At 38.9% G+C, this 16,488-nt stretch overlaps 1 protein-coding gene across 1 annotated transcript in view; it reads right to left on the bottom strand.

The window, feature by feature from the left end:
• The window catches only part of PAM (peptidylglycine alpha-amidating monooxygenase), a gene marked incomplete at its 3' end in the record, with an annotated part of 84,896 nt that overhangs the window by 38,812 nt on the left and 29,596 nt on the right, over nucleotides 1-16,488 (bottom strand). The window contains exons 7-11 of the mRNA XM_082013319.1: nucleotides 5,643-5,691; nucleotides 5,065-5,132; nucleotides 3,304-3,384; nucleotides 3,115-3,191; nucleotides 2,721-2,824 (exon numbers count right to left, since the gene is read on the bottom strand). Of these exons, the coding sequence (XP_081869445.1) occupies nucleotides 2,721-2,824; nucleotides 3,115-3,191; nucleotides 3,304-3,384; nucleotides 5,065-5,132; nucleotides 5,643-5,691 (379 nt within the window). The remainder of the gene's footprint in view (nucleotides 1-2,720; nucleotides 2,825-3,114; nucleotides 3,192-3,303; nucleotides 3,385-5,064; nucleotides 5,133-5,642; nucleotides 5,692-16,488) is intronic.

Raw genomic sequence — 16,488 nt, 5'->3', positions numbered from 1 at the left:
TGTTAAACATACCTTGAAAAGGAAAGATAGAGGCTGCACTACTTTTTCTCTGTTAAGAGTTTTAAACAATATGTTACATTGCAACTGGAAAAACAAGCAGCCACTGTGGCCAATGGCACTTTCCTTTACAAAGATAGGATCTTTACACTGAATGGACTCCAGTTCTTTGATATCCCTTAGACTACTAAGCTGGGTACTACTTGACACTATGTGAATTCTAATGTTTACTCTGAAAAATCATTAAATTATCTGGTATAAAACTTCAGTGGCTGCTTGCATGGAGTACTTACATGGTCTGTAGAGAAAATTAGACAAAGTTCTGCTTTATAAATTAGGAATAGTTGATATTCTCATTTGACAAAGGATAATTCAACCTTTTAAGTTGAAAAAGTTTGAGCTTGAGGAGAAATCCAGCTAACTGAAATGGATCATTTATGAACCTTTTGAAGAGATGACTCCTGTCTCACCTCTTTACACCAGAGACATGAAGTCTGTGCATATGTAGTTACCCTGAACTTGTATGTACCCAACTGCACAAGGAAAATCAGGTTTCACTTCTGAACCTTGGTTTGCCAAACTCTACGCATTTAAGAGGCATGCCTCAACACCTAATTTAATTTCTTAAACTAGGAGAGGAAACAGCATGAAAAAGGTTAATGTGAATCATGGGAGTCATGAGGTAATGCAAGATAATGGAAAGCAGTGTAACCAGAGAAAAACATGAAAAAAACCAAAACCAAATGTGTAAAGAAACCAAGAGCACAGTAAAGAGGGTATAAAAACAAAACAAGAACACCTATCGCCCCTCCCCTATCTAGATACTATGTAATAAACTTGGCCAAAAATGACATTTCATTCATATGAAAGGGACTAGTTGACTATCACAGAAATTATTACACAGTTAAGAAAGTATAACATTGAGAATATGTTATGTTTCAAGCATATATTCTGAATGGTTAGGCTTTAAGTGATTAGCTTTGGGAAGGCGCATGGACAAACTAAACTCTATGTTTGTTTTAGTCCTGCCTTCTATGTATATTAAAGATAAATCAGCTAAGAAATTTAACATCTTTTTTTCAGCTAGTTTAAGAAAAAACAAAAACACAGGCAGAAAATTATTAGCGACTGGGAAAGTGAACATGCAGACTTGATCTGATACTTTTCAGATACGCATTATTTCATAGCTTTCCCTTCACGTTTCTATTTCCCATTTTTTCAGTGCTTATATTTGGAACTCAAAGGTTCTTTTAATATTTGTTTTGGACCAATAAGTCATTCTGAATGGCAGCAGAACAATTGCAACATCAGAGCAACATTTTCCAAGATTAAACAACTTTAATTTAACTTATGTTAGCTGTATCTTTACATATACCCAGCATTATTGTGAATGCATTCCTTTTTATCCATTCATTTCATAGTACAGTGATAATTATTTTCCAACTATATATATCTGCATATTATGCATTAATTTTGTCTAATAGTTTAAATATTTGCTTAAAATGCTTATGCATTGTTTCTTAAAATTCATAGGTAAAACTATGTAATAAAAATGTAAAGGTCTGTTTCTTTCTTTTATTTCTGTTCCTCTTACTTCCCCATTGAAAGCATATTAGTACACGGAAAGAAAAGACCATAATTGTCCTAGGACTGCTTCTTAAACTGTAAGGATTACTCAACAAACAGGAACTACTTTGGGGAATGTTACAGAAACATGACAGAAACGTCTAGAACTTGCGAAAAAAAGGTCTACAGTTCAATTAAGGTGTTGGATATATTTTTGTTAGTGTTATGACCTCTGTAAAAACCTCTTCTCAAAAAATTCATTTTGCTTCAGCTGCCACTCATCAGTATTTCAACTACCTACTGAAAGGCGATAAATTTGTGTTGAACCCTTAACCCTCTACTGCGATGCAATCTTAGCGTGCTCAGTGCACTAAAAAACTTGTCCCTTGGGATAATGGAGCACATACTTCCAGAATGGAGAGATTTCTTCAGGGTATCTTCATATCTTTACATATGCAGTAAATTACGGTTCAAAGAACTGGAGCCAGTTAAGAGAATATTAATACTACATGTATTTTATAATCTAGTTGTATTTGTCAAACTGATCTTATACAGCAGTGTCATCTTTGTCTGAATATCATCAATGACAAACACAGTTCATATTTTCGTATTTATCATTATTAGTCATTCATGTTTTTATTGTTTTTTCATAAAAGTCTGTATATTTTTAGATTGGAAAAAAGGTAACTGGTATGTTATTCTGAATTTTTAAGGTTAGATTTTAAAATAGGTCAAAATTTATCAGAATTTTTTAGCTTCCATAAATTTTCTTTCTGAAATAATGAAGAGAAATTCTGAAGCTTTATTATTTTAACAGCCAATAGCTTCAACTTATTAAAAATACATTTTTTAGAATTGTTACTCTGAATCCTTCTCTAAGTGCAGAACAGCCCAACATCTAAGTAAGGTGTTTGGCAGCATGGCTTCACCTGAGAAATGTTCTGAACACTTCAGCAAAGTGATTATTCACAGAAGTAAAAGCAATGAACATTGTGTAGAATTACACCTTTAGCAGACTAGACAGCAAAACATATCATTCTGGCAGAATTGAACAGTTTATTAGAATTATCTTGCAAGAAGATATTAAACAGATACATTTCTACACATAACCAATACCTTGGCAAACACAGGAAATGGAAGAAATAGAGAAAATTTACCCTATATGTGTCTCTGTAGTTCTGCCTTCACCACTGAACACACATCTAGCTGCTAGGATATCATCATAGCTAACATCTACAGGACGTTCTACTGGATAGAATGCCTGAAAGAGAGGATGATTCACCACAATCAGTGAAATCATACTGAATTACATCATACTGACACACACATGAGAATGACAGTGCTATGCATCTGAGAAGTAATTTCAGCAGGGTTTTTGCATCATAAGGCAGTCATGATAATACTTGGCAGTATACACTTCCAGTGGCACAACAACATGTACCAGTGGTAACACAATGACACAAATCTGTGGGTAGATGACTGCTAATTCAGCTTCTCCGTTTTAAATAAAGGTAATTAAAATTCACAGTTAGAATTAAAAAAACAACCAACCTGTGGCAGCTGTGGACTCTGTCTACCAATCAATGTCCATTGACCGTTTCTTACTCTGTATCCACTCACTACTTTACCTATAACATACCAATATGTATGTGAACATGAAACATACTTCTAAAAAAATCTGTCATAGTATCAGCATTGTGTTAAGTATTCGATATTCCCATGTTGCAATAAAACTCTTACCTAGTCTGTGTGTATGAACTCTGTAGGCAAAAAGGTGCATTGGAAACCTTTTGTAATGGCAGGCAATGTCTGCATCAACCACTGTTAAAATATGATGGAAATAAACAAAGAAAAACACATTATTTATCAAACAGAAAAGTTAAATTACTGTACTTCATTCAGAGTGGTTTACAAAAGGTACACCCACTCTGGACAACAGACAATTTCAAAAGACACTGGATAACATCTTACATTTCTGCAGTGTCTATCTCAAGACATCTGTAAAAAAACACTAATAAAATATGGTACAAGTCACTTGAGAATTACATTCTGTGGTGATGTACATACAAAATGGGGCTGAAACTCAGAAGTAATTTTATCCAGCGTATATTACTGCTATTTAATGAAGTAAAGCAATACATTTGCTTACAGAGTATGTTGCGGGACACCTGAAATAAATATAGCTGTGGTAAATAGTCTGCTAAGGAGAAAATTAAAATAAACTGATCTAATTCTAAACTGATACAATTTATAATGAAAGCTTGATTTTAAGATCTTTAAGATCTAGTTCTAGGTCCAGTCTTAAAAATTTAGGGTTAGGTGCAGACTTTGGCAAAGAAGTGCTGTACAGGCAATGTTTGCCGGCTAGTACTTGTGTTAGGTGCTGTAACAGTAGCTAAGGAAGAGCCTACAGACAAATTCCGCTGACGATGCCTCTCTGAGAGGTATCTGGGGCCTGGTGGCATTTTTCCTGTTATAACACATTTCATGCTTTACTTAAGAACTGAAAATTTGATTGAACATGAGAAGGTAGTTACCGACAGGGACAGAACTGTTTTTATCCCCCTTTCCCTCACCCCTTCAGCTGAAAAAGTAAATTTCTCCATTCATCAATTATTTGGAGGGGGAAGGGATTTACTGGATATGTTTTCATATTGAAGCGCAAAAGTTAATCCATTAAGTTTCAATTCAAATTAAAAAAGATTTCAAGCTGGTGAATTCACTGAACAGTTGGAGTCAGCTGAGTATTTGACCAACTCATCCTGTTTAGGAAGCTAACTGTAAATGAGACAAATGGTGTTCTCGGATTTCTAATTTAAAATTCTGGTACAGCATAGGAAAATGTAAAGTCAGAGTTCAACGTAACATTCCATGCTAGCTTGAAGAAATTATATTGGGACTATCCAAGCTGAGTTTCAGATAAAATCCACTGAGTAGAGTTCTGAATAGAAACTCTTTGGAAACTTTGTTTTACAATGTTTTTTCAGCATTTTGACTGTTTAACCAACTAGGAACATAGGAATAAAATTTTTGAAGAGCAGCTCTTTACTGGTAGAAATTAACTTATTAAAACTGAACTCTTAGTAAATCACAAAGAGCATGAATGACAAATGTATATGAAGAAGAGTCCAAAAAATTTTAAGGATTTTTAGGGTGAGTGGGATAAGAAAATATTTATTTGGTATTTTTCAGTAAAATATTAAGATGAAAATAAATCAAAGAAATACTCTTAAGAATCCTAGATACTTCAGTATTGCACATATCATTATTGTTTTGTATAACATTGTTTTCTGCAACCCTGATTGCCTTTACTGACGTAGTCATCAGGAAATATGATACAATTTAAAAATTACAACTTTTTTTTTCATCATTTGTTTTATTAAGCAATTAAATTGTCCATCTACAATTCAGCAAGTCCCTGCTAAATCTTCTTCTGCAATGTGCAGTAAAAATAAATCAGATATTGAAATTACATAATCACTTTGTAGAATTACGACTCACCTTTCTCGCCTGGTGGTATTACAGTGTCCACAGACATCATAAGATACATTCCAGCAATCAAAGGCTGCCTGCAATTCAAAACCCAAGCTCTGCTAAACAAGTCCTTTTTAAAACCCGACTGTAAGTGAAAAAAATGCAATACTTTTTAACACCAATAATTTCTAAATGTTGGATTACGTCTGAAACTGGTTTACTGAGAGAGAAAGCAGCTGTTACACAGCACCTCTCTTTCCCTCCTTTTTTTCATACTAAGCTATAACTTTTAAAGCATTTTCTAGAAAGTATGTGAAATAGGACAAAAACTGTCATCTACATAATTGCTGTCCTTGTCCCATATTTCTAAATGTGAAGCTCTTAAGCTGGATCAGCTGAGTACTGATAGCACCGTCTCATCAAGTTTTTTAACGGAAATTAAAATTTTTGCCAACAGATGACACATGACATCAAAATTCTTAATATTTTTAAGGATTTATTATTTTTATTTCACATGTTTTCAAAGGAATCTAAAGGAGAGGTTTCCATGCCTTCGGTTGTGATGAAAAGAATAATGATAGGTAAATATTTTTAAAGATACTTACTTTTGATGTGTCAGATGTAAAGTTACACCAGAACAGTCCTTGTGTTTATCTGTACAAATCACAAAATGGTTTAATCATTGGCAACTGATCCCATGCAAAATTATTCCACATTAATAACATTCTTCTGCTGTATAAAAACCAGCAGAAGACAAAATGAGTTTTAATCTTACTGTTTGCAGTAAAACGTTCACACTGTGGAAACACTACTAAAATTTGCACAAACCTGAACATCAACAGTGCTGCATTTGTATTAAAAAAATTTGTATAAAAATAAAAAAAACCTCTGGTGGATTAAAAACTAACTGCTTTTTTGACACTAGAAATTGCAGATCTTTATGAACTATCATGTGGGAGATGAAACAGTGTCATTTTTACAATAACAGAAAAAGTTTGTTTGCTTCAAACAAATTTGCATTTTGACAAAAGTTAGAAAAACTAAACATTTGTGGAAAAGCAATGATTTTAGCCATTAATAATAAAGCAGCCATAGATCCTTGTAATAAAGTCAACAGGGGAACCTGGGATACCAATACAGAGGGCAGTTCTGTTTAACGTTGGATATCCTAGGACAGTAAAAACAGTTAAATTTGTTTGCTCATTTTCTGTATTAGCATTATCTAATACGTTTGACATTTTAATTTAAAGATACTATTGTCTTGATAATTACTCAGTTTTAGTTGGTGATCTGGGAATTCAATCTTCATTCTTTTTCAATAAAGTTTCCTTTTCTTATGTTTACATCAAAAATAGCTGTAGTTAGAAGACTCATATAGCTCAAAAAAATACCCTCTAACAGTATATGCTTCCGTTAAGAAAGAGAACAGAGTAACTATGGATCTGCTGACAGGTGATAGCTTGAGAGAGATTTTCCTCCCATCAATACTGAACTGAAAAAAGCAGTGTATTTATTTGAAGAGAAGAAAGGATAATGACTAGAGTGGGACAAAAAGGGAGACTTTACAGATTAAAAAGTATAACTTTAGGTTTTCAAACATTAGCTATTTTAGTCACATCACATTTCATTATTAAGGGATAATATTGTTTGGGTTTTACCATCATTGATAGTAGAAGTTACTTTCAAAATGTTCACAAAGTAGACAGTCACTATTTTTACAATATGTATAAATTAGTACATATGTAATGCAAGTGAAAAAGCTGCTACCCAATTTCACTAGGTTCTCATAAGGTTCATCATCAAGACATCTGAGAACTCTTAGCTTCTCCAGCTCTGTATGCCCCAGCAAACGCTTCTGTATTTAAAAATCTGAATCAGTAGATCACAGTTGTACCTTTACAAGTAACAAGGAAGTCTTCACTGTATATGCAAAAGAAAAATTAGAACAGTAGCTCCTTCATCAAGACTACCTGCTACTGTAGTTGCATTGAGTGTTGGGAAAGCATGTCTCATGGGAATTTTTGAAACCAAGTGTGATGAATCAGAAGGAAAGCAGCTGAAAATTCAATTGGTAATTCAGAAACAAAAGCACAGACATTCAATGCAGATGGAATTTCTGACTGTGTTAAGCTACATGTAATATTGCCTCGAACAGAGTTCAGTAGCTACATGCTGTATAAAGGATTGACTATGGGTTTGGCAGAGTATTGACAAAGTTCACTTGCACTTACAGTAGAAGCATTTTAAGACTACACACATGTGCACAAAAATGCAAAGCTAGTCAGCCAGTTATTCCTGCTGTATCACCCACATTTTCTCTGTTCTACAAAAGAGCCAAATAAATAATATATTGTAGAAAATAAGAGATTTTCAGTATAATAACATCCATTCTTATATAATTTTTATGCAAACATGCATGTTTGCACAGAAAAATAGTAGACACTGAAAAATTAATCTAAAATTTAAAATAAAAATTATCCAATTTGAAGTACAGCTTTCAAATACATTTAAAATATAGTCTTCAAATGCTTTTTTAAAGTTACTTCTTAAAAATGGGAAAAAAAATGTTTCCATAAATACATTCAACACATGGTAAGTCATTTGCAGGGTATGGCAGAGAGGTGATGAAAACTCCACCATCCTGTTTTTAAACACCGCTGAAAAACTATCCCAAAACAATAAAACCAAACCTGTCATACACCAAACATGTCATGTTTGAAAACTCTAACCCTTACTATGTCATAGTGTCTCTTTTACAAAAGACATGGCAGGAGGTGGGAAACAACTCCAATATATTTCAGTCTGCCCACATTAAACTGTTTTCATACTATTTAAATTTTCAGAGTATTGAAAAAATTATCATTCATATTTTCACCTAAATCAAGCAATTTCAAAATAAATTGAGGACAGTGGGAAAGTTATTTTTGCTCCTATGCAAGGCAATCATATTAATCAGTGTCAGGAGAAAAATAAATCAGCTTCTGGCACAAGAATCTAATCTGCAGTGCTGTGTCAAGAGTAAAATAATGGATGGATACACTGGTCTAGATTTTTAAGAAATTCCTACAGTGCGTTATAATTTTGTCTCTAGTCCTATTTAGCCATGACTGATCTAAACATTTTTCTAACAACTACAGAGGTATGCTGGAAATGCAGTTTCCTTGCTCCTCCGTCCGTACAGCTCACATCCTGAAACACTCAATGCTGTTGTACCTTGAGGCCATGCCAGTTCCCACTGCAACCTCTTTTCGAGCTTCACTGTGTGACCTATGCAAAAATATCCGTGAACAATGCACAAACCAAACAAAATCTCCTTTCCAGTCTGTCAGTCCAGCTTATCTAACACTTTGATTTCTTTGTTTCTGCTCTGGGACAAAGAAGTTACTAGTTACTATTTGTCATGTGGCAAGACTGTAAAATGCATTTTTGTAACTCAGAAACAGGTTCAAATGAAAGCCAACCGTCCATGCAGATTTTCCAACTCAAATGAAACTAGAAGCTGGCTTAGGACTGCCTTTTGTGTGGTGTGCAAATATAGTACAATTATACTAAATATTTCCTGCTTTTATTTACCTATGTCAAACAAAATCAATGGTATGTGTTAAAGCCTAATGTTGGCTTCAGATTTTAAATACTTTTGGTTTAAAAACTGTACATGACAAATCTGTAATGGCAATTCCAAGTTTTAACTGCCAATAAATGCTTAAATTAGTTAAAAAGAATCACCTATGCTATTCCTGATAATAATGTTTTCTAGGAGAAATATCTCAAATACTAGAAATACTCATAGTTTATCAAATGAAGCACTCATAAATGACGAGAAGCGAAACTATCCTAAACAGAAATGCTGTTTTTCTGTAGGCTGATTTTAATAAAACTTCCAGGGCAAGTCTGACAGCTTCCTGCCAGTCTGTCTATCCAGATCTACAATCCTAACTCTTTAGTTATGTGTATGATAATCTGCCATAGAAGTTGAGACTTAGAGGGCTTCCTAGATACTTAAAACTCTGTGGTTTTTTTACTCAGAATTATAAAAATAAACACTCTATAGAGAACACTGTTCAAACTGTTTATTCATCTCCTTCATTGCTCTATTTCTGCTATTTAATAGGAACAGTATAGCATTCATACAAGGCTACTAGAATACTTAAAAGCTTTCCCTGTAGCAGATTAGTGCTTTTTATGAAGCTCCAAACCCCTTGTTATTTCAAAGTCAGCCCTTTGATTTGTACTAGAATCTCCACATATGGTCTCAGAAAGATAAGAAGTAGCCCCAAAGCTGGCGCACAACCTCTGAGCAAGGCAATTCCAAAGCTAACACCCACTGGGAAATAACTTTGTACAAGTTATATTTAAAAAGACAGAGACTTGCAGCACAAAAATGAACTTGATGTTGTGGAAAGAAAGAGACAGGTTCAGTAGGTTGCATTCAATATTGATACCTAATATTTGATACATAAAGAACACTAGCTGAATTTGTTTTTTTTCATGGGAGTCAAGGTGCTTGCTCTTGCTGATCTGTTCACTCATCCAAAATCAATTCAGCAAAATTATTTTTAAAATTCTAGTAACATGTAGAATGAACTCTACCTTTACTGAGTTTGTGAAAAACAAAATGCAAGCACAGACTCGCCAGTGGCATTTTCGCAACTTACTTTCCAAATAGAAAAAGTGACAAACAATTGTAGATCCTGACCCAGCATAAATTTTTTAACAAATACCTTGCAAAGGTCACAGATGACTGATTTGCTGAACGGATATCATAATATATCATAGACATGAATGGCTGGGAATATGCAAAATTTTATTCAGGAGACCAATGTTAATCCTTCATGTTATCAAAGAGAAGCACACTGAATCCAATGTTCAAGTAAGATTAGAACTCAAAGTGACAGCTTTACAATTCACATCTTTATAATGAAAACAATTATTTTTAAGACATCCTCTGGCTTGGTGGCCAAAACTAGTTACTCTCACCAGTCAAATCAAACAAAATCAAAACCAACACTAAGAACCCCTCAGCCTCTTTCAAAAGCAGGTACGTCTGTGATATTATATGTAATGTGGGTAACATAATTCTTGTAGGGAATGACAGCAGGAAGAAATAATCTATTCTCAGTAAAGAAGTGGGGGTTAGGAGAAGGAGGTGAGAATGCAAATATTATGCATGCCTGGTGCAAGAAAAGAGAGGGAACAAGAAAGGGAATGAGAAAGGAGCAAAGGTTAAACAAAAATTAAAGAATTCCCCAAAAGTTTGCTTCAAACATACTGACAAAAATTACTAATTGCTTCAAAAAGTGCAACAGTTACACACATAGAAAATAACAGAATGCAATTACATTTCATACATAACCAGATAAAAGAGATTATTGTTGATAACTTTTAATTACTTTGATTCTGGGGGATAATGTCTATATTCTCACATGTGATGGAAAGGACTAAGATAACAGTATGGTGAGTTAGAAACAACTAGTCTTATAGGGAGGACAGGAAAAAAGAAATTATAGAAATTGGAAAAAAAACCAAAAATTTTTAGAAATCAGATCTGAAGGCACTTACATGGAAGAACAAATCAAGAACAGTGCGACAACTGCACTGCATATCCCTACAGCCCAAACTGAAAGTTGACTGGGTCCCTTTACAGATTTAAAGATGGCTGGATTTATTTTTAATTGAATCTGAACCCTAAACACTTACAAATATACAAAAAAGACATACAAATTTCTGACAACTTTTTACTTGTTATGTAACTGTGTGTACTATATACCATAACTCCAAACCAAAATAATTTTTACTTTTGCAATATAAAAGTGAAGAAAGTCAAATAGAGCAATACCTATTTTTCTAAGATGGCTCTTGGCAGATACCCCCTATTTTTTTATTTTCCAGCTCATTTTTTATATTACGTTTATTTTAGACAAGATACAATAAGTTTTATTTTGATATATGAGCATAGAGTGTATATCTAAATATGAATACTTAGCTCTGGATTATAGCTAAGGAGGGAGGAAAGCAGAATTAGTTTAATAACCGTTTAATGAAAGGAAGAAATATCCTTTTTACAAATAGTTGAAAATGACAGTTGATATTTTAACTATGATGTTTTTTGACACTAACTATGACAATTGACAGGAAACAGAATTGGGTGCTAATACATAAATAATTACTACCTGTCGTGGTTTAGCCCCAGCTGGCAACTAAGCACCACGCAGCCGCTCACTCACTCCCCCTCCCGCAGTGGGACGGGGGAGAGAATTAGGAAAAACCTCGTGGGTTGAGATAAACACAGTTTAATAGGACAGAAAGAAAGAAGGGAACAATAATGGTAATACCAACAAAGGAATGTACAAGAACAAGTGAGGCCCAATACAGAGATTGCTCACCACCCCGTGATCGACAGCCTGTCCCTGAGCAGCGATTTCCACCCCCCGGCCAACTCCAGTTTATGTACTGGGCATGACGTCGGATGGTAGGGAATATCTCTTTGGCCAGTCTGGGTCAGCTGTCCCGGCTGTGTCCCCTCCCAGCTCCCCGTGCACCCCCAGCCTGCTCACTGGCAGGCCAGCACAAGAAGCTGGACTGTCCTTGATGGCTCAGCAACAACCCAAAGCATCAGCACATTATCAACAGTTCCTCATCCCAAATCCAAAACACAGTCTCACACTAGCTTCTGTGAGGAAAACCAGCTCTATCCTGGCTGAAACCAGGACAGTATCCACCCCTTATTCCATACCATTTACGTCATGCCCAGGTCCTATACTTTTCAATACATTCCAATTATTCATTATTACTCTTCCTGTCTTTTAATATATACACACAGATATCACTCTCTTAGTCCATGGGCCATCACTTTAAAATGTCTATGGAGTTCATTCAGTCCATGACTCTGGGCTTCATCCATCATAGCAGTCTCTCAGGGCAGGGGAGATGGTATGTGGTGTTGGATTGTCATCTGGCACGGTCCATGTCCATGATCTGCAGGTCGAAGATGTCGATCTCGAGGGATTTGTTGGGCGCAAGCTGCTGAAGCCAGTTCTGGTTTCATCACTGCTGCACGTTGCTTGGTTTCAGTGAAGCTCATTCTTCATCAGTCTGGGTGATTCTTACTATAATACCATTGATATGGTAGATAGCAGCCATAGTAGTAATGTCATACTGAACAATTAACATAATACAATTCAAATCATTGACTGTTTTCACCCAAAATCAAGTCTCCTTGAGGTACACATCGGACTTCCCCATCCTTCCGCATTACCCACCAAGTGCACCCAGGTCCCTGGGCAAAGGCAATCCCACGAACGGGTTCGCCTTTTCCTAAAGCAGGAGTAACCCAGACTGTCTTCCCGAGCATGTTCCTCACATGCACCACGGGGACTTTATCCCCTTCTACAGTACGTAGAAGTTTTGATTGGGCAGGGCCGGCTCTATTAGTAGATCCCCTAGTGTTGACTAACCAGGTGGCTTTGGCTAAATGTTTATCCCAATTTTTGAATGTCCCATCACCCATTGCTCTCAGTGTAGTCTTTAACAGTCCGTTGTATCGTTCAATTTTTCCGGAAGCTGGTGCATGATAGGGGATATGATACACCCACTCAATGCCGTGCTCTTTGGCCCAGGTGTCTATGAGGTTGTTTCGGAAATGAATCCCATTGTCTGACTCAATTCTTTCGGGGGTGCCATGTCGCCATAAGACTTGCTTTTCAAGGCCCAGGATAGTGTTCCGGGCGGTGGCATGGGGCATAGGGTATGTTTCCAGCCATCCGGTGGTTGCTTCCACCATGGTAAGCACTTGCCTTGGCGAGTTTGTGGAAGTGTGATATAGTCAATCTGCCAGGCCTCCCCATATTTATATTTCAACCATCGTCCTTCATACCAGAGAGGCTTTAACCGCTTGGCTTGTTTGATTGCAGCACACGTTTCACATTCATGGATAACCTGTGCAATAGCATCCATGGTCAGGTCCACCCCTCGATCCCGAGCCCATCTATATGTTGCATCTCTTCCCTGATGGCCTGAGGTGTCATGGGCCCATCGAGCTATAAATAATTCACCCTTATGTTGCCAGTCCAGATCCACCTGAGCCACTTCAATCTTAGCAGCCTGATCCACCTGATGGTTGTTTTGATGTTCTTTGGTGGCCCGACTCTTGGGTACGTGAGCATCTACGTGACGTACTTTTATGACGAGATTCTCTAGTCGGGCAGCAATATCTTCCACAATTCAGCAGCCCAGATGGGCTTGCCTCTGCGTTGCCAGTTGCTCTGCTTCCATTGCTGCAGCCACCCCCATAGAGCATTTGCTACCATCCATGAGTCAGTATAAAGATAGAGTACTGGTCATTTTCCTCGTTCAACAATATCTAAAGCCAGCTGGATGGCTTTCACCTCCGCAAACTGACTTGATTCACCTTGTCCTTCAGCCACTTCTGCGACTTGTCGTATAGGGCTCCATACAGCAGCTTTCCACCTTCGATGTTTGCCTACAATACGACAGGACCCATCAGTGAACAGGGCATATTGCCTTTCGTTCTCTGGCAGTTCATTATATGGTGGAGCCTCTTCAGCACGCGCCACCTCCTCTTCCGGTGATATTCCAAAATCTTTGCCTTCTGGCCAGTCCATGATCACTTCCAAGATTCCCGGGCGATTAAGATTTCCTATTCGAGCCCGCTGTGTAATAAGCGCGACCCACTTACTCCACGTAGCATCAGTCGCATGATGTGTAGAGGGGACCCTCCCTTTGAACATCCAGCCCAGCACCGGCAGTCGGGGTGCCAGGAGGAGCTGTGCTTCAGTACCAACCACTTCTGAGGCAGCTCGAACTCCTTCGTATGCCGCCAATATCTCCTTTTCAGTTGGAGTATAGCGGGACTCAGATCCCCTATATCCTCGACTCCAAAACCCTAGAGGTCGACCTCGAGTCTCTCCTGGTGCCTTCTGCCAGAGACTCCAGGTAGGGCCATTCTCCCCGGCTGCCGTGTAGAGCACATTTTTAACATCTTGTCCTGCCCGGACTGGCCCGAGGGCTACGGCATGAACTATCTCCTGTTTGATTTGTTTGAAGGCTTGTCGTTGCTCAGGGCCCCATTTAAAATCGTTCTTCTTCCGGGTCACTTGATAAAGAGGGCTTACAATCAGACTGTAATTTGGAATATGCATTCTCCAGAAACCCACAACGCCCAAAAATGCTTGTGTTTCTTTTTTGCTAGTTGGTGGAGACATAGCTGTTATTTTGTTGATCACATCCGTTGGGATCTGTCGACGTCCATCTTGCCATTTTATTCCTAAAAACTGGATCTCTTGTGCAGGTCCCTTGACTTTACTTTGTTTTATAGCAAAACCAGCTTTCAGAAGGACTTGAATTATTTTCTTCCCTTTCTCGAAAACTTCTTCTGCTGTGTTGCCCCATACGATGATGTCATCAATGTATTGCAGATGCTCTGGAGCTTCACCCTGTTCCAGTGCAGTTTGTATCAGCCCATGGCAAATGGTAGGGCTGTGTTTCCACCCCTGGGGAAGTCGATTCAGGTGTATTGGACACCCCTCCAAGTGAAAGCAAACTGTGGCCTGCACTCTGCCGCCAAAGGGATCGAGAAAAACGCGTTAGCAATATCAATGGTGGCGTACCACTTGGCTGCCTTTGACTCCAGTTCATATTGAAGTTCTAGCATGTCCGGCACGGCAGCGCTCAGTGGCGGCGTGACTTCATTCAGGCCACGATAGTCTACTGTCAGTCTCCACTCTCCATTAGACTTTCGCACTGGCCATATGGGGCTGTTAAAGGGTGAGCGAGTCTTGCTGATCACTCCTTGGCTCTCCAGCCGACGAATCAGCTCATGGATGGGGATCAGGGAGTCTCTGTTGGTGCGATATTGCCGCCGGTGCACTGTTGTGGTAGCGATCGGCACCTGTTGTTCTTTGACCCTGAGCAACCCCACCACAGAAGGGTCCTCTGAGAGACCAGGCAAGGTGGACAGCTGTTTAATTTCTTCCGTCTCCAAGGCAGCTATACCAAAAGCCCACCGGTACCCTTTTGGGTCCTTGAAATACCCTCTGCTGAGGTAGTCTATGCCCAGGATGCACGGAGCCTCCGGGCCAGTCACAATGGGGTGCTTCTGCCACTCATTCCCAGTTAGGCTCACTTCGGCCTCCTGCACAGTCAGCTGTTGGGATCCCCCTGTCACTCCAGAAATACAGATGGGCTCTGCCCCTATATGGCTTGATGGCATCAGGGTACATTGTGCACCGGTGTCCACTAAAGCCTTATATTCCTGTGGGTCTGATGTGCCAGACCATCTAATCCACACAGTCCAATAAACTCGGTTGTCCCTCTCCTCCGCCTGGCCGGAGGCAGGGCCCCTCTAATCCTGTTCATAGTACTCGTTACCCACTTCTTGTAAATAGGAATCAGAAGTCCCTTCAAGAGGATCAGAGGTGAGATCAGCTCTTCTATTCTTTCTGGGAAGCTGCCCACTGGAAAGTGGAGCGACAATTTTCCTCGAGGAACCTGAACCCCCTTTTGTAATTGTTTTTCCTTGCAGCTCGCGTACTCGTGCCTCTAGGGTCGAGGTAGGTTTTCCATCCCACCTCCTCATGTCCTCTCCGTAGTCACGCAATTGAAACCACAGGGTGGCTCGTGGTGTGTATCCTCTGTATCTTCTCTCTTGAACAGAAGAGCGCTTACTCCTAATGGCTGAGACACTGGTCCGTATGGGTGGAGGGTAGGGCATATCCTCTTTGAATTGCCGGAACTCCCGGGACAGTTTCTCTATAGCAGAGACGCAGGCCCGTAGGGAGGAAGAGAGACTTTCTTCGTATTGCCGGAGTTGGCCAGCCAATTCATCCACCGTTGGTCTCTCTCCGTCCTTCCAGGCCATTACTGCTAATGAGTTGGCATATGATGATGGTGCACTCCGTACAAACTTCCGCCACATAGGTTGCGTGCAATTGACTTCATCTGGATCTTTGGAGGATTGTCCATTGTCCAAGTCACCATAAATCACTTCCAGCACCGCTAGCTCCCTCAGGTACTGCATACCTTTCTCCATGGTGGTCCACTTGCCTGGGTGACATAGAACGTCTTCCTTGAAGGGATACCTTTCCTTCACACCCGACAGGAGTCGTCTCCAGAGGCTGAGGACTTGTGCACCTTTTCCAATTGCTTTGTCAATGCCCCCTTCCCTAGAAAGGGATCCCAGCTGCTTGGCTTCCCTACCCTCTAATTCCAGGCTACTGGCCCCATTATCCCAGCATCGGAGCAGCCAGGTGACAATGTGCTCACCTGGACGACGGCTGAAATCCTTTCGCATATCTCGCAATTCACTCAGGGATAGAGATCGGGTAGTTACCGTCTCTTTTATAAGTTCTTCCTCTTCCTCCTCTTCAAGTGATGACTCGCTCTCTTCCCTCTTCCGTGCTTGTGATGGCCCTGCTTCAGAGCACTCTGCCTCCT

The sequence above is a fragment of the Phaethon aethereus genome (assembly GCF_964289735.1).
Source record: "Phaethon aethereus genome assembly, chromosome: Z".
Lineage (NCBI taxonomy): Eukaryota > Metazoa > Chordata > Aves > Phaethontiformes > Phaethontidae > Phaethon > Phaethon aethereus.
This window is presented reverse-complemented; position numbering and strand designations above follow the sequence as displayed.